Below are 21,244 nucleotides of genomic sequence, written 5' to 3'. Positions count from 1 at the left end.
CCATTTTCTGTAAAACGGGCTGATATAAATCGATCCTACAAATTCCCAAATCTGAAAACAATCCTCAACTTCAATTTAAGTTTCATAAAATTAGAATTTATACCCACTGATGTTGAGAGAACCAATCCTAGACCAGAAGGCACATTAAAAGGCCACACTCTAGCTTTTAACTTTTATATTATTCAAATAACTATCTGCACCTTTTCCTTCCTCTTAAGGATACGCTAGTGGTCTATATAGGACTGCAACTTGACAGCAGTACAGAAAGATAAGAAGACATATGAGACTAAACCCAGTCTCCATATCAAAAATGCATGTAAGTTTATTTCCTCTGAAACTAAGTCCTTCTCATTGCTTTTCATCCCTAGCACAGGCATTAAATCTGTTTTGCCCCTTATTTCCAGGTACTCACTGGTACACCATGGGACATGAGGGTGTTGGGATTCATGAGGGTGACAAGCTGGTGTAGCAGGTCAGGCTGGCTATCAAATAGCTCAGGTGTCAGCCTCTTCATCACCTCCTCCAACTGCTCTGCTGCCAATGAGGGTACCCCATACCAGGTTTTCGGTTCACCCCTGCTCAGGTAAGAGGAGATATATAAAATCTGGGCATATCCTTGCACATGGAATAAGTTTTAATATCCGTCCCAGCCATTTGGGTCTCACTCACCAATGCAGATAGTTAATAGAGTAACTCCAGTGATCCTCAATATGCCAACAAAATGCTGAGAATACCATGCCTACATACAGCCAGGGAACCTTCATGCCTGAGATGTCTGCATTGATGTGGCACAAAACAGACTGATCTAGTACCGGCATTACATTCAGATTCCAACCACTGGTCGCGTATTCCTGTTAAGTCCAAGATTTGCCAGGGTAAGTAGTAAGCAGTGGGGTGAATAAAGACAAACTGTGCCAGGCATATATAAGAAGACAGTAGTGTTCTCAGGGCATGTTATTTGCTTTCATTTACGAATACAGACTCAATACTCATGACATCTTTATACTCATGATACCTCATAATACCTCACGCTCATGATAATGTGCATTATTTCTGAAAGCAAATCTTTCTTTTGGGGAGAGAGAGAATACTGTAACTCAAAATATTTATGTATAATGCAGATTAAGATTCATCTGTCCGAAAAGCAACAAACGCTGTTCATGGGTTTTCTCTCATTTTTTTTTTAAAGATTTTATTTATTTATTTGACAGAGAGACACAGTGAGAAAGGGAACACAAACAAGGGGAGTGTGAGAGGGAGAAGCAGGCCTCCTGCTGAGCAGGGAGCCCGATGCGGGGCTCGATCCCAGGACCCTAGGATCATGACCTGAGCCGAACGCAGACGCTTAACGGCTGAGCCACCCAGGCGCCCCTGTTCATGGGTTTTCTCTTAAGTCACTTTATCCCATTATCAGCTAACTGCTATGCACTAGGTATACCAATTAGGCCTCCAACTAATACTTAAATAATTTACATCTTCTAAATGTGATAATCATATTTTTCTCTTATATGCCTCTGTATTACTGATTAAAACAAAACAGAAAAATACGTTATACTCTAAATTTTGCCCAAAGCTTAGCTATAGTGAGTGTTTTCCACAAGATATTTTAGACTCTCCATCACTTCCAAACTACGAAACTTATTATACTATTTATAGAATCTCATCCATTTCTTTCTTTGTTGTGTACTGAAACATGTTATTAATTTATTTTTTCGGAGTATCAAAAATTGTTGGCTGAAATATCAAAGTAGGATCTAAAGGCCTATCTCTATACAACGATCAAAAAAACGAGCAAAAATTATTAGATTCACCTTTATGGGAACTCTGAATAATACTAAAAATGTTTACTGCCACCAAAAGACAATGAAAAAAAAGTACAGTAAAGCATCATGATATTTTAACTTACCATTGCCCATGCCCCCACCCCATGGTTGTGATAATGTTGAAGACAGCAGCCTACAATGCTCATGTGGGTTCCTCATTCCAGAAGGAACAAAATGTATTTGTTCTCAAAAGGATTTGTTTAACCTGTCATGAGCTCAGCAAAGAACTAATGCAAAAGGTTTATCCTTACCTTGCCTAACTCAGAATTACCTCAGAGTTCAGAAGAAGCTATGAAGAACACAGGCAAATGAACCAACCAATACTTCAGAGCAAAGGATAGCAGCTGCATCAAGAAACAAACATAACAAAAAGCCTGGGTAACTTCTACATTCTGGGTTCTTGGAATACAGAGAAGCTTTTTTTTTTTTTTTCCAGTGTGTATGGACTACAGAACGCTGTCTTAAGGAAGATATTAGATTAAGCCTAAATCGTTTGCTCAGCCCTTACTAAACCCAAGAATAATGCTTTAGATTTAGTGATGAAAGATTTTGACTTTGAGGCATCACTCTTTGAGCTCTCTTTTCATATTGAAGAATCAGCTTATTTGAGCTTTTGTTACACACTAGCTCAGAAAAGGTACAGACATTTTCATCTCTGCCTGATCTTAAGCTCTATGCAAGTAGGAAATAAAGAGTTATACGAAGAGTTATAAATGGCCTATTTAAGCACTGAAGAGTCATACACAGAGCAAATCTGGAAAAAATGGATGAGTATTCAGGGACTAAATATATTCTCTGTGCAAAAATAGTTTTGAAAAGTCACTTTACAAAGAAATACAACTCTAAGGAGCACCAATAAGAAAATGAGGGTAAGGAAAACTTAATTTCCAGATTAAAACATTAAAACCACATTAAAACATTCAAAATGTCAAACACTCAAAATGCTAACAAAGATTATGAGGCATACACATAGATGTGACCTCAGTTAAAGACATTTGCTTTAAAACCAAAGACACGAACAAGTTAAATGGGAAAGGAAAATAAGAAAATGCATTTCATGAAAATAATAACCAAAGGAGATGGAGTGGTCATGTTACTATCAAACAAAATAGACTGTAAAAAATTACTTAAAACAAAGAACACATTTTATACTGATAAAAATGGTCAATGTACCAAGAAGATAAGTTTTACACATGCACCTAAAAATTAGTAACAAGAAAATTTGAGGCAAAGTTGATGAAACTGAAAGGCGAAATAGTTCTACAATGATCACTAGATGTTTTACTACTGCACTGTCAACAATGATAGAGCAACCACAGCCAAAAAACCAATGATCCCAGACAGACACAGACTACATTATCTAACAATACAATTCATATTCCTCAAAAGTATAGATACAATATATGTTATAAAGCAAAATGCAATAAGCTAAAAAAAAGAGTAAGTTAAACCACATACTCTTAAAACCCATAGGTCAAAGTAGAAATCACAAAGGAAGTAAGACGCTCTGAAACAAATAACACAACTGACAAAGTTCAGCCAGCCTAGGAGAAAAAACGAAGGTTTAATTAATCAAAATCAGAATGAAAGCAGGTACGTTACCATGGACCTGACACAAATTAGAAAGGTTTTATATAATACTATAATTTTAAACCAACAAATCATGTAATCTAGATGAAATGGACAAATTTGTAGAAATACACAACCTCTCAAAACTAACTCAAGAAATAAAAAATATGAAGACTGATAAGAGATGCAAATCTATAGATGCAAAATCTCTGAACAAAAGAACTGGTCAGAAATCCAAAGGTTTCACTGGTGAATTCTACCAAACACAACGTATAATTACACCATCTGTCTCAAATTCTTTGGAGAAAAACAAAAGATTATATCTTTGTTAATTCAACTCATGAGGGCAGCATTATTTTCATAATGAAGTCAGAAAGACATCACAAGAAAACACAGAGATTATACCTTATACAAGTGGAGCACTTCAACAAAATACAAATCATTTATTTAAAAAATTATGTATCATGATCCAGTGATACTACCCCCAAAATATAGAATACTCAAATACGAAAATCGATTAATGTAATACAACACATTAGTAGAATGGAGGGCGGAAAAACCTGATCATACTAACTGATGCAGAAATGAACTTAAAAATAACCCACACCTTTCCTAATAAACATGTTTGATGGATACAATTTCAGTTGGGCAAAATAAAAATTATGAAGATGGATAGTGGTGATGACTGCAAAACAATGTGAACACATTTAATGAAAAGAACTATACACTTAAAAACGTAGTATATTTCATGTTAAGTAATCTTTTTTTTGCTGCAAAAAAAATCAAAGTTGGGATAGTTTTTCTCTACTAGGTATTCATGTGCATTTAACAATGACAATTCAACACTACAAAGAAAAGTATTAGCGGAACTGAAAAGCATTACTATTACTTGAACCCTACACTTCAGAACAGAAATTAAAAATTCACTGTGCAACAGCCAAAATAAAAAATATCTTAAAATAAAGCTTTAAGAACACTTAGATGATTTGTTACACATCCATCCTAATTTTTAAAAAAAATTTCAAAATCATTTAGGTAATTCTTTTGATGCATCACAGCCAATCTTGAATGGAGGCCAGAAACAATTTCATCATATACCATTATTCTTGCAAGCACAACACCAAAGGATTCAAAGAAAAAAATTACTTAACATATCAACTACAAAACTGACATGTTTATACTTAGCAGTACTATTGACAATAAAGCTCCAAAACTTAATAATAATTAAATAAATAAATATAAATAATATAAATAATAATTAAATAAATAAATATAAATAATATAAATAAAATAAATAAATAAAATAATAATAAAAATTATTTAAAACCGAGAGAAAATCATAAAGCACAAGTGCAGTCTAAGATAATAGAGGAAATTCTTAGTGGAAAAAACCTAACAAAATGAAAGCACATGTACAAATTAAAGTTCTGAAGCTGATGTTTGACTTAGATTATATGTAATTATTTCCAGTGACCAAAACTTAAGAAAACAAAACATAAGGTAGAGAGTTCAACATAAAGCTATGACATTTCCCACCAATATTACAGTTTTGGTAGTAAAACTGAACAGCATGGAAAATCTCTAAAGATAAAAATGCTCAATATACTTTCTTGCCTTAGCTCTTCCACCTGAACTGACGAATCAAAACAAATGTCACTAAACTCATCATCATACGGGTTTGGGTCAGAATTGAAAACTGAAAATGCCAAGCTAAAAATGTATCAGAGTATTGGTGGTGTACTTAGGCATTTGGTGAAACCACAGAATGATTTTTAAGTGGGACATATTTTTTTTTTAAGATTTTATTTATTTATTTATTTGACAGAGACAGCCAGCGAGAGAGGGAACACAAGCAGGAGGAGTGGGAGAGGAAGAAGCAGGCTCCCAGCAGAAGAGCCCGATGTAGGGATGATCCCAGAACGCTGGGATCACACCCTGAGCCGAAGGCAGACACTTAACGACTGTACCACCCAGGCGCCCCTAAGTGGGACATATTTTTAACCTAGGCTTCATAAAAACTCCTATAATACATATGCTTCACAGAAACATGAGTTCATATTAAATAAAAGGCATATGATAGGGAGTGGGAGTGAAAGGAGAAAATATTTCCTGAGATAACAGCAAACTACACAAATAGTACGAATAAGATTATAGATTGGCAAATACTAACTATAAAGTCAATATGTTAAAAATAATAGTAAAAAAAGCATAAGCTCCTAATAATGACTAGGAAAATCTGATAAATAATCAAATTCCCAAAATAGAAAATATGTTAGAAATCCACAATTCGGAGTAGTATTATAAAGATTAGCTACTGTGGAGGGTACCTGGGTGGCTTGGTCAGTTAAGCGTCTGCCTTCAGCTCAGACGATGATCTCAGGGTCCTGGGATCGAGCCCCACGTTGGGCTCCCTGCTCAGTGGGGAGCCTGCCTCTCCTTCTCTCTGCCACTCCCCTGTCCTACCCCCCACCCCACTCCTGTTCCCCCCTCTCACTCACTCTCTTTCAAATAAATAAACTTTAAAAAATTAGCTACTGTGAAAACTGATTCATTTTAAAATTATTTAAAACAAATTACCAGAAAGAAACAAGAAGATAAAAAAGAAAAAAGTATGAAAGGGAAGTAAAGAATCATGAAGTTAAAATACGATGATGCAGGATATGAGATTTTATGATAGAACACTGGAGAAGTTATGGTAGAAGGGTTCGTACCTAGAATTGATAAAAGGTGAATTCTCAGATTTGAGAAACACAATGAACCCCTGGTATTTTAAACTAAGAAGTCACATCTCCTATCAAGAAAAACTGTAGTAACCCAAAAGAAAAATATCTTACAGCATGCAGGGAAGAAAAATAAATTAAATTACTTATAAATGTTAAGACTCACAATTGAGGTCTCAAAAATTAGTAATCCAAGAATATTTTTAATGTATCGTGAAGAAAATAACTCCTACACCAGATTTATGCATACTCAGAGAAATAATTTTTTGAGAATAAAGGCAAAGAAACATTTCTTTTTGACAAATAAAATAAATACTTCTACTTACAAAATTTCTGAAGATTTTATTTCAGACAAAAAAGAAAATAGCTTTGAAAAAAGATCTGAGTTTCAACAGAAATGGTAAATAAAAAAGAAAAAGTATACACATGAATAGGTGTATATTAAACTTGAAAATATAAAACAATGAAAATGGTATCTATTTTATAGAGCAAAAAAAATTTTTAAAGCCCAAATAAAAATTTTACAAATGTTAGAAGGGAGATGAACAGAATAGTAGTAATATTACATCACTTTGGATGGGGCAAAATTCCAATAAATATAAACAATAAGTTGATTTATTATCTTTTCCAAAAGATTTTATTTATTTGTTTGAGAGAGAGTGATGTTTGTAACAGCCAAATACTGGAAGTGATCCAACAGAAAAATGGATAAATGATGGTATAATCTCAGTGGAATATTATACAATAGAGAAAAACCAGGTACATTCAAGCTTTAATCAACAATGTGAATGATTTTTCAAAGTAGAACACTGATTTTTAAAAATCAAGTCTGAGATACACACACCATAAGATTTACGAAGCTCAAAAATTGGGTAACATGCTTTTTAGAAATACATTCATATGTAATTAAACACTAAAAAACTGAAAGAAAATTATGACAAAATTTTTATCTGTCTCCTTTTAGGGTTACTGAGGTGATGCAGGGAGAAATGACTTGTGGAGAAGCATGGAAATTGATGCAATTATATTAGAAAACATCAATTATCAGGTTCGAATGTGAGTTTGAGGATATTAATATTATGCTTTATAACTGATACAAAACCTACATTTATTCTGTTGTGGTTTTACAATATCATGATTCAATTATTTCCAATTTCCAAAAAGTAATTTAAAAAACACCAAGATGTCAATAAAGGAAACTACAGGTGGTGATTGCCTTGTTTCCTTAGTTTATAGTTTTCAATTTTCCACAACTGATATGTAATACTTTTATTTAAGAATATGAACTATTTTCTTAATAAAAAGTCTGTTCAAATGCTCCTATGTAGGTATACGTATCTGTCTCTATATATACATTCTCATACATACATATATATATTAAGTTAATATAAATACATAAGAGCTGACTAAACCTTTTTGAAAATTTCTCCCCTCTTAAATTGCTACTTTTGCTATCTTGAACAAGTGTCTCATAAGGCTTTACATGAGGTCAATGTATATACAAGCTAAACACTATTTGTCTAGGCTCTGGCCATCATGGTAAAAGAATAATCAAAAAAGGAGTAAGTGCTCAATAATACATAAGATGCATTATCTTTTAGCTTCTTCTTCCCAACTAAGTTATGCTTCACCCATATTGTTTGATTGTCCACAAGAAATTCCTAATGTAATGAGTTAAATTTTCAGACATCGAAATGGGTCTGACTATACATGAGATTGCCTTGGATAAAACTAGTTTCCATATAACTCCATTTGTTCCACATAATGAACAAATTAAAAACTCAACTAGGGTACTTCCCAATGCTTTCTTTCGAATTTATATATAAATATGAATAAACTGGTGATAGCAGTTGTTTTTGTCTATCATGCAGATAGCCAAAGATGATAAGCTTTAAGTATTTACTTTTAAGGAAATCAGAAGGACTCCTGTAGCTCCTAATTGATAAATCCAAGGTTTAATACTATTCCTTGTGTTCTTTGCCATCACAAATGCAAAATGGTAATAGGGGTGGTAATGGTGGTTATGTGCACTGAGGATTACTGACAGATCAACCAATGCCAGGAAACCTGATCTCTATGCCTGTTATGTGAAAACAGCACTAAATGGAAGGAGTCATGAGAACAGGTGGTTTCACATGCTAAAATGACTTTCCCTGATTGCGCTGTTAATATGAGTTAGAAATCACATTACCTCTTCCTCAGGGGATAGGTTCCCTTTGCTACTGCTGACAGGAAACCCACTGCCAAATTCTTTGGAATGAATGTCTGCTCCATACTCAACCGTCACATCTTCCTCAATGCTGCTCACCAATCTCCAAAACTCCTTCTCCACAAGTTCTGTAGGTACCATCTGTGACAAAAGATGTAAAAGATGATCACAGCACATTCCATTTTGGACCCATGTCTCTATGAGCACTGAAACTCATCAGACAGTAATCCCTATATTTCCACTCCACAACCACATACATGCACAGGCATGTTGAAGTAGTCGGCCTTGAAGGAATCAGCCATTTCACCAAAGCTCTGCAAACTGTACTCCTGGGTAGCCTGCTCAAAGCCAAAGGCTTCAGGGGGCCTCTTACACTCCTAAAATAGAAAGTATTTCAGCAAGAAAGAGGAAATAGGCAAAGAACCCAAAAAGAACAGCAGGGCATATATCTTATGTTCTACCCTCCACCTTTTCTTATGTTTCAAGGTAGGATGGTTTCTTCACTATCTACTAAACCTATTCCCTTTTCTTTGCTCATGTGGTTCACATCCTTTGTATTATGGTCCTTCCTGTTTTAAACGTATACAATTGTACAACTAGTCTGTCCAACCATTCTTGCTTAGTAACTCATAGACAATCAAAAAACCTGACAGACACAGTAAGTTAACAAAGTGTAGCCAGTAACACCTACTCTAGTTTTCCTTAAACCAAGAAGCTGGATTTAAAAAAATTGCCAAGTTCTAAATGTAAAATATTCATATTTAACAGTCATACCGCCATGATACACTTTGGGCATCTCCAGACCCCTCTAGGGATTTCAGGAAGCGGTGGCATTAGGCAGAAGATGTGGTAATTATCATCGCAGCTATCACAGAGAAGTAGTTTATCATCTTCATCTCCTCGGGAGCATATTCGACAGAGATATGAGTCAATCTACCAGGAAAAATAAAAATATAAGCTGCCTGCTCCATGATACCTTTTCTCAGGTTTCCAAACCACTTTATTTTGAACAGCTACCACCAGCCAACAGCAACGTAACGTCGTACGCATGAGTTCACTATATGGGGAAAAATATGACAGGACACACAATTATGAAATAATATAACACATCAAGAAAACCATGGTTAAGGTGCTTAGAGAACAACAAAGCAGATTTTTTATATAAGATTTAATGGTACAAACCTCAATCATGAAGGTATAAACTGGCAAGGATCATTTAAAAATTATATACAGTTTAAAAAATATGCTCAATGCAAGCTGAACATAATAATCCCAACTGACCAAATATCCAGTAACACCTGTTATTCTGGTATGAAGTTTAAATAGGTGTCCATTTTCACTCTAAAATGTGTCTTCATAATGAATGGGTCACTAAAGTAGTATGCTATAAGAACAAAACACTAGGGGGCAAGGCCAAACAACTTGGATAGTTAGATACCACTAAGATAATCTATTACCAGATAAAAAACAAAACGCATCAATACATTTTTAGCAGAACGAATAGTAGAAAAACTACCTGAAGTGACAATAGGCTGTACTGGAAGAATCAAGAACTAAAATGATGACTAAAAAGAGAGAAGACGAGAGTCACAGAGTAGGAGAAAATATATGATGTCTGTATGAAGCTAGAGAGATACATACATATATATATTCTCATATATGAGACATGCATATGTAAATATACAAATATATGCACATATGTGTATGTATTTACACACACACTTACATTAGCTTACTTACATATACATGTGTGGCAGTGAGCTTTAGTCACAGCAATTTCAATCCTTTCATATACACAATAAAAATGCCTATATATGTTTCTTAATGGCATGCAGTTTAACAGTAGTATTATTTGATGTATTTCCAAACTGCAAACTACCAAAGACTCCACGAATAGTAAAAAAAGAATAAGAAAGAAAAATAAACTCCAGAATATTCAAGTAAGTCTAAAAGTCCTTCCAGTAAGCAGTACAAAACAGGGGAAAAGATGACTCATATACTTAAAGACATGAGGCAAGATCATAGAAAAGAGATACTGCTATACGAGATATGGTATTTTTGCAGAATTTGCCAAAAACAAACAGCTTTCACATTATGTCCTACCACATGTAGTTGTTAAAGATCAGAAAATACTTATTACTGGTACTGGGAAAGATTCAGCAGTTTGGTGGAAATTTCAGATTTTAAAAATTAGGAAACACAAATTTTCCTCCTAACTACAGTACCTCGGGTATGTTTCTTCTCCTTCCTAACCATCTGTCTCTTTATATGAAGGGCCCAGAAGTAAACGGAAGGGAGGAGAATGTAAGGTGGGATAAAATAACTTCACATTCCATCTAGTTCTCATAGTTCAAAAATAGTGTTAGAAAATCATAGATTAAGTCCTTACAAACTGTGCTCTACTGTGACTCCTCCTCAGCTGCATCGTCATCTTGGTGCAGGACTCTACACTATGATTCAAGTCCTCTCTGGGAAGTGATGACATCACTTTCACATCCTCTCTTGGTTCGTCCTTCATCAGAACAGTGCGGGAGCATATGACCCCTTCTTTATCTAGGGCAGTTAGAAACAAATCTGAAAACAAATCTATTCCCCCATCAAAGACAACAAACCAACTCTCCCACTTTTGTTCTTTAGCCCACACATTGCCTCTTGGCCCTATTAATCTTCACCTTTCTTCCGTAAAGTCTTATCCTTGGCCATAAGCCCCAAGCCCATCATCTTGGGACCAGCCCCATAGATCTGCAGCTTCTTCAGCTCTGGATTCTTCTCAATGTCTTCCTCTGTAGGTTCTGGCTATTAAGACAAGGTTCAAAGAAGGAAAAGAGTTACATATATATGTATATGTATGCATATACATATATAAATACGTATTTTAGGCAAGATCTAAACTTGCCTTATTTGCAAATATCTTGGGAGGTATTACAAAAGAAGTGACACAGATTAAAGTCAATCAACTGTTTCCACTTATTTTTAACTATTTATAAATGATATATCTTTGCCTGTAGGTAAGATATAGCCAGACAGGAGTTAATGAAAGAGAAATCTGAGTGGTAACTACCTTTCTCGAATGTTTTCGTGCTACAAATTAAATAATAGAATAGTTCTGTATTTACAGGCTAGTTAAGCTTAAGTATCATAAAATATACAGGTTATACTAAAGAATCAATAAATATATTATAAAGAACTCTCTTTCTATAGCTCAGTTGAAGATGCAAATGGGAAGTTAGGAGGATTCCGGTTTGAACTCAGACCAATAGAAATAACTTTCTTCCCACAACATAAACAAGGATCCTGGAAAACTACATAAACACATTATGTATCATAAATACATGTGTTATATACCATTTTCAGCACATCTCTTTTTACTGGACACTATGAGGTGTGTTTTACCTGGGTTTGAGTCCATTTTTGTTCTATTTTAAAATTAAAGCCCTACTGTAATTCTCCTTTTTATTTAAAGTTTTACGTTTTTGTAGATTTTATTCTGTATCTGTACACAAATACATTCGTTTTCTAAGTTTTACCTATTCCCAAAGTAAGTTACGCAGGAAATAATATATACTGTACAACAATACCCACAATAAACACAGGATCAACTGAAGACAGAATGGTGGTAGTAAAAATAATTTCTCAATGATCAGACAGAGATCAAGGGAAACAGAGTCTGGAGCTCAAAACAGAGGTTTGTTCAAGGATAAAATTTCTGGGGGGCGCCTGGGTGGCTCAGTCGTTAAGCGTCTCCCTTCGGCTCAGGGCGTGATCCTGGCGTTCTGGGATCGAGCCCCACATCAGGCTATGAGTCTGCTTCTTCCTCTCCCACTCCCCCTGCCTGTGTTCCCTCTCTTGCTCTCTCTCTGTCAAATAAATAAATAAAATCTTTAAAAAAAAAAAAAGGTAAAATTTCTGGAACCATCAACACATATGTCTGTCCATAGTTTATTATTGTATTATAATTGTATTCCACAAGTAATTTAAGCTTTTCTTATTATGTATCATTGGTACTACTTTTGTTTTTGGTATTATAAACAATGACATAATTAATAGTATTAATCATATTTTAATTTTCTGTATTTTATATTTTGACATCTTTTGGGAGATTGTGCTGGCCTAGGAAACTTGTTTCTGTAAGGGTTAGCTAATTTTTAAAGGGAGTAAATTTGTAGTTGAGTCCACCTATCACATACAAAGCAAGCAATATCAAATCCCAACTCCCAACCACCTCCCTTTCTAACCTTCACACACTAATACATTATTTCCCCTTTCCTAAATCAACCTATGGACAAGTCTAAAACAACTTCATCAGAAAGTCCCTATGAGGGGTGCCTGGGTGGCACAGCGGTTAAGTGTCTGGCTTCAGCTCAGGGCGTGATCCTGGCGTTATGAGATCGAACCCCACATCAGGCTCCTCTGCTATGAGCCTGCTTCTTCGTCTCCCACTCCCCCTGCTTGTGTTCCCTCTCTCGCTGGCTGTCTCTATCTCTGTCAAATAAATAAATAAAATCTTTAAAAAAAAAAAAAAAAAAAAAGTCCCTATGAGCCAAAGCCTGGTGGAATTATTCAAACTATTCAATCCTAAGATGTTTATCCTGCCTCACCTTTCCCAAGAAAACTCTAATAAAGGCTGTGGCTTATGCCTTCCCCTTGCTTTCTGATCCTTACTAAGATTAAAGCTTCCTCTTGTGGCTCTGTATGATGTACTACGACTGTTGTTTCTAGGGGAATTGTCATTTTAAAACTTTTCTTTTAGTGGCACTGAACTCTTCATGTTGTCATCCAATCAGTTTTATACATTAAAACCTGGACATAGGGGCACCTGGGTGGCTCAGACATTAAGCGTCTGCCTTCAGCTCAGAGTGTGATCCCGATCCCGTTATGAGATTGAACCCCACATCAGCCTCCTATGCTGGGAGCCTGCTTCTTCCTCTCCCACTCCCCCTGCTGTGTTCCCTCTCTCGCTGGCTGTCTCTCTGTCAAATAAATAAATAAAATCTTAAAAAAAAAAAAAAAACTGGACATAATTAATACCAATTTATTTGTTGCATACTGTTGTGAAAGATTTATTAATAGAAGTTAAAACAGGAAGACACGCACCTCTATAATTTTAGTAACTTAAAATTTTAACTTTAGTACAATCTTTTACTATCAATAGTGCACAAAGATGCTTGGTTCCTCGTTCTTAACGTATTTTGATTTTACCAATCAGTTATATAAAAAGAAATACATCATTATTTTAAAATTCACTTTATAAGTGAGGTTAAACACTTCTGAGTTATCATTCAGCAGGGTTTAATAGAAGACAAAACTTGAAAATAGGTTGTGAAAGATAATTCTATCAGCATAGTAGGCATGGGACTCTTAAGTACCATACACGTTATACTATTTTACAATTTTACATTATATATTCATTATACTACATACATTATACTAAACACCATGTCTGGAAATATAGTTTCCTCACAAAAAGTACCTTTGAAAAGATCTAATGCTTGCTTTCAAATATGAAATGACAGGTATTATCTTAACCTTTTAGACAACTTACTAGCCATTCTTGTATTACACATACCTATATCCAAATTGGAAAAAAAAGACATTAGACCTAATTTTTCACTGCATATACTTCTTTTCTGCTTTATGCAGAACTTATTTATAATTTTTTCCTCTTAGGTTCTGGAAGTACAACCCCTTTATTTTGATAACTATACAGTTCTTAAGAATTTTTAAGACCTTTCCAGCAAAGTGGACAATCTCATTCTCAAAAAAAGTGTCTGAAGATTGCTTGGTTTTGAAAACTTTGTCTACCATTAGCTGGTAATTACTACTTCTGAACAAATTTTAGTGATTCCCCAGTTATTAGAAGCTCACTTTTCTTACTCACATAATTATGAGATGTTACCTTGTTTGAAGAACTAAAGCACTAATGCAGAATCTATCTGAACTGCAATAATCTGAGCTACATGACATTTCTCCTTTCTTCCTTCTACATCCGAATATTAAAATTTAATATTAGGATTACTCACAAAATATCTAAGAACAAACGGCATTATCATAATTTGATATATTTTAGAAATACAAATATCCAAAATTTAATGAGAACATATGTGGACACACAGATTAGGTATTTGTTTTGTTGTTATTAAAGATTTTTTTAATATTTTACTTATTTATTTAAGAGAGAGCACAAGCAGGAGGATCAGCAAAGGGAGATTCAGACTCCCTGCTGAATAACACAGGAAAAAACCTAACAATTAAAAAAATAAACAATACAAAGTCTGTATAAACCAACCCAATATTCAAAAAATTAACCCCTATAACTATATTAAAAAGAGGGGCACCTGGGAGGCTCAGCTGGTTAGGCATCAGATCCATGATCTCATGGATCGTGAGACTGAGACCTACGTCAGGCCCTGTGCTTGGCATGCAGTCACCTTGAGATTCTGTCTCTGCCCCACCCCCTGCTCATATTGTCTCTCTCAAAGAAATAAAATCTTTTTTTTTTTTAAAGATTTTATTTATTTATTTGACAGAGACAGAGACAGCCAGCGAGAGAGGGAACACAAGCAGGGGGAGTGGGAGAGGAAGAAGCAGGCTCATAGCAGAGGAGCCTGATGTGGGGCTCGATCCCATAACGCCTGGATCACGCCCTGAGCCGAAGGCAGACGCTTAACCGCTGTGCCACCCAGGCGCCCCAAAGAAATAAAATCTTGAAAGAAAAAACCTGTATTAAAAGAATGTTTGTTTTTAAAATCCGTAAAAACAAAACTACCAGAACAAAAATATTGGAAACGATACCCATAAACATAACTCATTCATTTTCAATTAATTCCATCTTGAACCAACTATACATTAAAAAACAGAATGTCTCCTAGAAATGAACTGAACAAGTCCTATATAAACTTTGGAACTTTATGCGGGGAAAAAAAGGCACTCACGTCAGGTTGTAGTCTTTTTGCCCGCCGACTATAGCTACTGAACTTGGAAGGCTGCACAGACTGTCTTAAGGGAATGCTGTGGGGTTTGTATTCCTTGTCTTTTTCCTCACTGTGAAATGGGTGAGTGTTACACTGCTGGGAACGAGAAAACATAAGATCAGGAACTCAGTCACATTCATAATCAGCAAATAATGAAATGATTTATCTTAAATCTCTAACAATGAAAACTTCTTAATAGATTACACAAATCTATCCTTTATATTTTCTGTGACAACAGCACACATACACTGAGAATTCTTCTACATCTTTGCTTATGTATAAACAGTAAAGCATAGTGGAGAACAGTCTTTGGAATCAGACAGGATTGAACCTAGGCTTCTATTCTTACTTTGTGTGCCTTGTGCTACCTGTTTCAATTTCTTTGTCTGAAAAATAGTTAATATAAATATCAGATCTAACAGAAATATGCAGATTAAGTAAAATAGCCATTTATAAATATTCATATATATACACACAATTTTACAAAATGCTTTGAAAATAATAAAACCTAAAAACATTACTTTAGAAACCCAGCCAAATCAGTTCCCACTCCTTGAGTTAAACCCAATATCAAAATTTTATCCTTAAACTAACTCTCTTTATCTGAACTACGCTTAGAAATTTAGTAATTTCGTTTGATAATGGCCTAAAACTGGAACTGCTTTCCTTTAACTTATACTTTGATATCCTCTCCATAAAAATATCCTAATTACTCTCTAAGGAGGAAGACAGAAGAAAAAGATCTTACAATTCTCATGTAGCTGCTCTAGCAGATATAAAACTTCTTCAAAATATATTTCATACTTCTTCACTAACTGAAAAATATTTTCCAGAGTCAATTCCCAGAATTTCTATCAATGTACTTAAGATACTAAACCTTGACTATTCAAGAGAAAGCTCAACCCAGAATAAGGAAGACAAGAGTAGAAAGCAGAACCACATTAGGCCCCAAATCAGCTAAGAGCCCTCACCACAAGGTTGGCTCCAGACTGAAACATTTCATAGGGGTAAATAATGCGCTCATAATGAGATCGTAGCAAAGAACCAATATTTTTGCCTGGTGGGTAGCTGAGTCGTTGGGCAACTCGGGCCCAACGACGGTCCTTGCAGATGGCTTCATAGCCACCTTCCTCCATCACAATCTGCAAGGATAAGAAAGGTATAAATTAACTGTGTGCAAACTGAGAGACCTAAAAAGCAGCAATGAGGATTAAATATGAGAACTATGCACTTCCTCCAATGTCAATTGTTCCAAGACTAAAAGGTTTTCTAAAAAGAAATGCTGACAGGCTCTCTGTTGTCTACTTTCCTATCTAGACACACAAAGTTCAACCACAGGGTCTCCTATCCAAGGGTTTTTACTTCTTTTTCCTCTTTAAAACAGAAATACTCTTACCTTACTAAGGCTGTAGAGATCCAAGATCCTCCGTTCCACGTTGGGAATTTTTAATGAAGAACCTTGGATTTCCCAGAATTTTGCAATCTGGTCCAAATAGTTCAGTTTTACTCTGGTCTGAGCCTGGGGAAGAGAGAGTCACATGAGACTGGCTAACTTAACCTGACTTTGGTCCAATGCGACTTGAATGAACAAGTATTGTTCTGTACAATCTACAAGGCCCTACTAGGATAGAACCTAGATTTCACTGCCTATCTTACCACTAGCGTCTAACAAAAGCTCAAATAAGCTGATTCTAAAATATCAAAAGAGAGCTCAAAGAGTGATGCCTCAAAGTCAAAACCTTTCATCACTAAATCTAAAGCATTATTCTTGGGCTTAATAAGGGCTAAGCAAGACCACTTAGGCTTAATCTAATATCTTCCTTAAGACAAATTCTGTAGTCCATACACACTGAAAAAAAATAAAATATTTTTCTACGCCATGTCAAAAATTTCCACATGACACCAGTTTCTAAATTATATTTCTTTTAGCCTAAGTCATTTTGGAGTTTCTAAACAGTAACCCTTGTCAAAATGTGTAACAGCATAAGAAAATGCCAAATTATTCATATGGTTTCAGTATTTAATATTACTAAGCTAAATATGCACACTTTTGATTGCTTTAAAAAATAAGGTTTATCTTTCCTACTTACTCTAACCCATATCAAAACAGTCTGTCTTATTCAAGAAGAACTAATGAACTACGACCAGTCTTAAGTGGAAAAATTTAGCTGATCATATATCTGCCCTGAACTTTGCTCTTATGAAGAAATCAGGGAAATTCCAAAATGATAAAATATGTAGGCATGGGTAGGAAAAAATCCATCTTCTTGATATCTACAATTTTAGCCCATTCTATGGCAGAAAAATGTGTCATTGATCCCTGAAAAAAAAACCCTCCTTTATTTGCTGTCATTTTGCGGAAAACTTTCTGGAAGATCAATATTCTGGGGAAAAAATGGAACTGGGGTTAGAATCAAAATATATGTGTTTTAAAAACTTACATTCTTTTTTTTCTTTTTTTAAGATTTTGTTTGACAGAGAGAGAGCCAGAGAGAACGAGAACACAAGCAGGGGGAGTGGGAGAGGAAGAAGCAGACTCCCAGCAGAGGAGTCTGATGTGGGGCTTGATAGAAAAACACAAGGATCACGTCCTGAGCCAAAAGCAGACACTTAATGACTGAGCCACCCAGGTGCTCCTGAAAACTTATAGTCTTAACTACATTGTTATGTACTACTAAAACAAGATTAGAGCTCAAACTCCGGCATAACAGGGTGACTTTCCATTTTACCTCCAGTTCATTTAGCCTCTGAATGCGAGGTGTGAATCTGAAGTTGTCAACTTCTACTGCAAAGGGAGGTTGCCAGTCCTAGAAGAAAATAAAAGAATTATTATGGCACAGCAAGGGATGTACATGATGAAAAGCAGAATCATTTGTCTCCAGTTTAATATTCCACCCTTTTAAGACTTCTGAGTGCTATTTTTTGCTCCTAAATGTTCAAATGTTAACCTCTTTAATATCAGGTAAGTGAAAAACAAAACAAAAACAAAAAAAGTTTGAAAAGTTCTTCGTATGTGTCCTCCAAAACGAGAACAAACAAACAAAGCCACCCTAAATATTCAGAAAGGGTGTAAAAGATGAATTTGAAAGTAATGACGCATACCTGAATGCGGACTCACTGATTTGGGTTCTTACTGAAGTGAAGAAAAATGTAATAGGGATGAGAAGTGATTTTGAAACCCAGACCTAGACCTAGATCCCACTCCTAACAGTGTTTTAAGAATAGAAGTATAATTAATAGTAGTGAAAAAAGCATATACTTCAAATAGAAGGAGGAAATGTAGTCAGGTTAAGCCTCTGAGAAATTAGTAAAATAGCCTGCAGTAAGAGGACACACGCTGAATTTTGTTTTTAGTTGTTTAAAGTGATAGCTTAGACGTACTTAAATCTGCATTCTTAATTGGGAGAAACATAACAGATTTCAATTACCAGTTTTGGGTAAACCAAATATAGACGGGAGGCTTGTACGGGAAATATCAAATTAAATGGTAGGAAGATCTTACATTTTTATGCATGTTTCTTACAGCATGATCAACTGACAAAAGTGAAACCATCCACGCCCAGTGGTTAATAAGACCATTTATATTATCATTTTATGCTTCAGTTATATAAGGACTTTTAAGTGCATTAAAACTTTTTAAATTTATTAAATTATTTTAATATTAAATTTTAAGTATTACATTAAAAAGCTTTAATGTAAATACACAACACATAAATATTAGTATATTAGGGACGCTCATGTAGCGGCACTGCATACAACCAACTTCATATTCGATGGTTTCATTTCTAAAATAGGAGGAGGTCCAACGATTGGAAACCAGCTCTCTGATTCCAGCGTATTATGGTTATTTACAAAAAGAGAAATTACACCTACATACAGCACTTAACTAACAGAAAGAAGTAGCTAGTTAAGGCCTTGTTCAGTTCTACAGTCCCCGAACTCTCAGAGTTAACGAAACGCCGTTTCCAAATTTTGCTCGAGCCTTACCGCGGGTGGGCGAATCTTGCAAATACCCGACTTCTCTGCAATAGGCCTGATTTTCGCGATGTAACCAAGCGGGTCTCGGAATTCGGTCCACGTAGGTTCGAACACTGGGCACTCTGGCGGCGGTAGGAAGTCGTCGGACCCCGGCTCCATGTTGTTCTCAGGCGCTAACTTGTAAAATGATTTCGCGTTTCTTCAGTGGAATTCTTCAGTGGAATCCTTTGTCGCCAAAACGTGCGCCCTACAGGGCGTTTATTTTTCTCTAACTTTTATAGTTACTTTAATTAGTGCAATTGCTCACGGCTCTCAGTTCTAAACCACCATCTTGACCCTCCACCTTTTCCGGCTGCTTCACACTTTCGTGTCACTCCGCGGATTGATTTTTCAGACGCCAAGACATCTCCAAAACAGAAATGTTGTATGTGGAGTGGTAAAAAAGCTAAACACACATAACGCAGTTCACTAAAACAAAACAGCACCACAAACTAGGTATTCAACTAACCTTAAATAGTTTTTCAACGGAACAGAAGAACACAATTACAAATCAAACCGCCGGATCTTTTTTTAAGGGACAACAGCGCATGTTACGCCTGCGCAGTAAAGAGAACGTCTTACCAGTGTGAGAGAACGGTATTTTCCTTTTTGTTTTTCACGCAGAAAATTCTGTATTTAGAGAAACTGGAAGCCCAGTTGTCCTCCATTGTTTTATCCATACAATCTACGACGACCTGAGGACCGATGTCAAATTCCTTGAGACACTCTCCAAAAACTTCCTCCCTTTTCAGTTACCCACCTCACTTTATGGTAAAAGGGTACCAGTTACAGCACTACTACAATCCTAGAAGTATTTCTAGAATACAAATTGTTTCTGTTCCTGTACACTATTTAACTTATAACGCAGGTGCCGTGCATACATTTTCTTATTGCATTTGTGCAAACTAAATATTGCATTTCTTTATACCTAAACAAAGTGGGAGGGGCACTGAAAGCTTTTATAAAAATTACTGCCAAATAGATGTATCCCCTAAAAATTACTTAACACAGTTAAATACAAACTGCAGGACGACAAAGACTTAGTCAAATAATGGCCCTTCATTGCAATATGTAACTATCCATACAATCAAATAAAAGAACCAGAATCGAAAAATGTAAGATTTTTCTGATTTGAATGAATTCTGATTTGAATGTAAGAAACAAAGAGATGGAATCACTGTCCTTGCTATTTCTCAAATTACAATTAGGTGTGAGGTGTTATTTCAAAACAAGCTGTTACTGTTACCTGTTCTCAATGTTTTACTTCTGTGTTAATAAGTGAAATTTGCTATAATTTGTTGTCCTCTAATTAGCTGAGAATCAGTTTTACGCTGTGACAGTCATGTTGTGATGTCTTCTTATCTTTGAAAAATTGCAAAATAAGAAGCGCCCATTTGTTCCCTTAAAAGTTACTCTTGGGCGCCTGGGTGGCTCAGTAGGTTAAGCGTCTACCTTGGGCTCAGCTCAGGGTCCCAGGATCCTAGGATGGAATTCTGCATAGAGTTCCCTGCTTAGTAGGGAGTCTGCTTCTCCTTCTCACTCTCCCTCTGTTTTCTCTCTCTCAAGTAAATGGGTAAAATCTTTTACTAAATAAATAATAAAAATTACTCTAAAAAATGAACTGTATGCCCCATTTTGACAGTGGGAGAGAAATCTTGGCTTTTAGGTTTCTTGATGTGATTGGAATACTGTTTCATTTAACACTAGCCTTGGTATTTTTTTTATTCCAAAAGGTTACCCATTTGACCTAGGTTATCAGCATTATTAATTTATTAGATTGAGTATATTATGTTTAAATGTTTATCTTTTTTATTTTGTTTTCACCTTCTTGTATTTTCATCTATATTTTTCTTTTATATTTCATAAAATCAGATTTGCCATAGATTATCCTGTATTATTAATCTTTCATATGCTTAGATCTACTTCCTCCCCAGA

At 35.3% G+C, this 21,244-nt stretch overlaps 1 protein-coding gene across 11 annotated transcripts in view; it reads right to left on the bottom strand.

Moving 5' to 3' along the window:
* Positions 1-19,827, bottom strand: part of LOC123789861 (lysine-specific demethylase 5D) — a 31,677-nt gene extending 11,850 nt beyond the window's left edge. For 3 of the 11 annotated variants that reach the window (XM_045793807.2, XM_045793804.2, XM_045793803.2), the window contains exons 1-12: positions 19,280-19,826; positions 18,022-18,099; positions 16,689-16,811; positions 16,264-16,434; positions 15,254-15,388; positions 10,994-11,117; positions 10,711-10,874; positions 9,096-9,254; positions 8,579-8,698; positions 8,304-8,462; positions 670-851; positions 413-575 (exon numbers count right to left, since the gene is read on the bottom strand). In XM_045793807.2, coding sequence (XP_045649763.1) covers positions 413-575; positions 670-851; positions 8,304-8,462; positions 8,579-8,698; positions 9,096-9,254; positions 10,711-10,874; positions 10,994-11,117; positions 15,254-15,388; positions 16,264-16,434; positions 16,689-16,811; positions 18,022-18,099; positions 19,280-19,429 — 1,728 coding nt within the window. In that variant the 5' untranslated portion in view covers positions 19,430-19,826. Of the gene's footprint in view, positions 1-412; positions 576-669; positions 852-8,303; positions 8,463-8,578; positions 8,699-9,095; positions 9,255-10,710; positions 10,875-10,993; positions 11,118-15,253; positions 15,389-16,263; positions 16,435-16,688; positions 16,812-18,021; positions 18,100-19,279 lie in introns of all 11 variants that reach the window. The other 8 variants (XM_045793799.2, XM_045793801.2, XM_045793800.2 and 5 more) reach the window with 7 other exon arrangements.
* Between the last annotated feature and the right edge of the window lie 1,417 nt (positions 19,828-21,244).

Source organism: Ursus americanus, chromosome 37 (genome assembly GCF_024610735.1).
Source record: "Ursus americanus isolate L20-20 chromosome 37, mUrsAme1.1.p, whole genome shotgun sequence".
NCBI classification, from domain to species: domain Eukaryota; kingdom Metazoa; phylum Chordata; class Mammalia; order Carnivora; family Ursidae; genus Ursus; species Ursus americanus.
The sequence above is the reverse complement of the archived record's forward strand: the minus strand, read 5'-3'. Positions and strand labels throughout refer to the sequence as shown.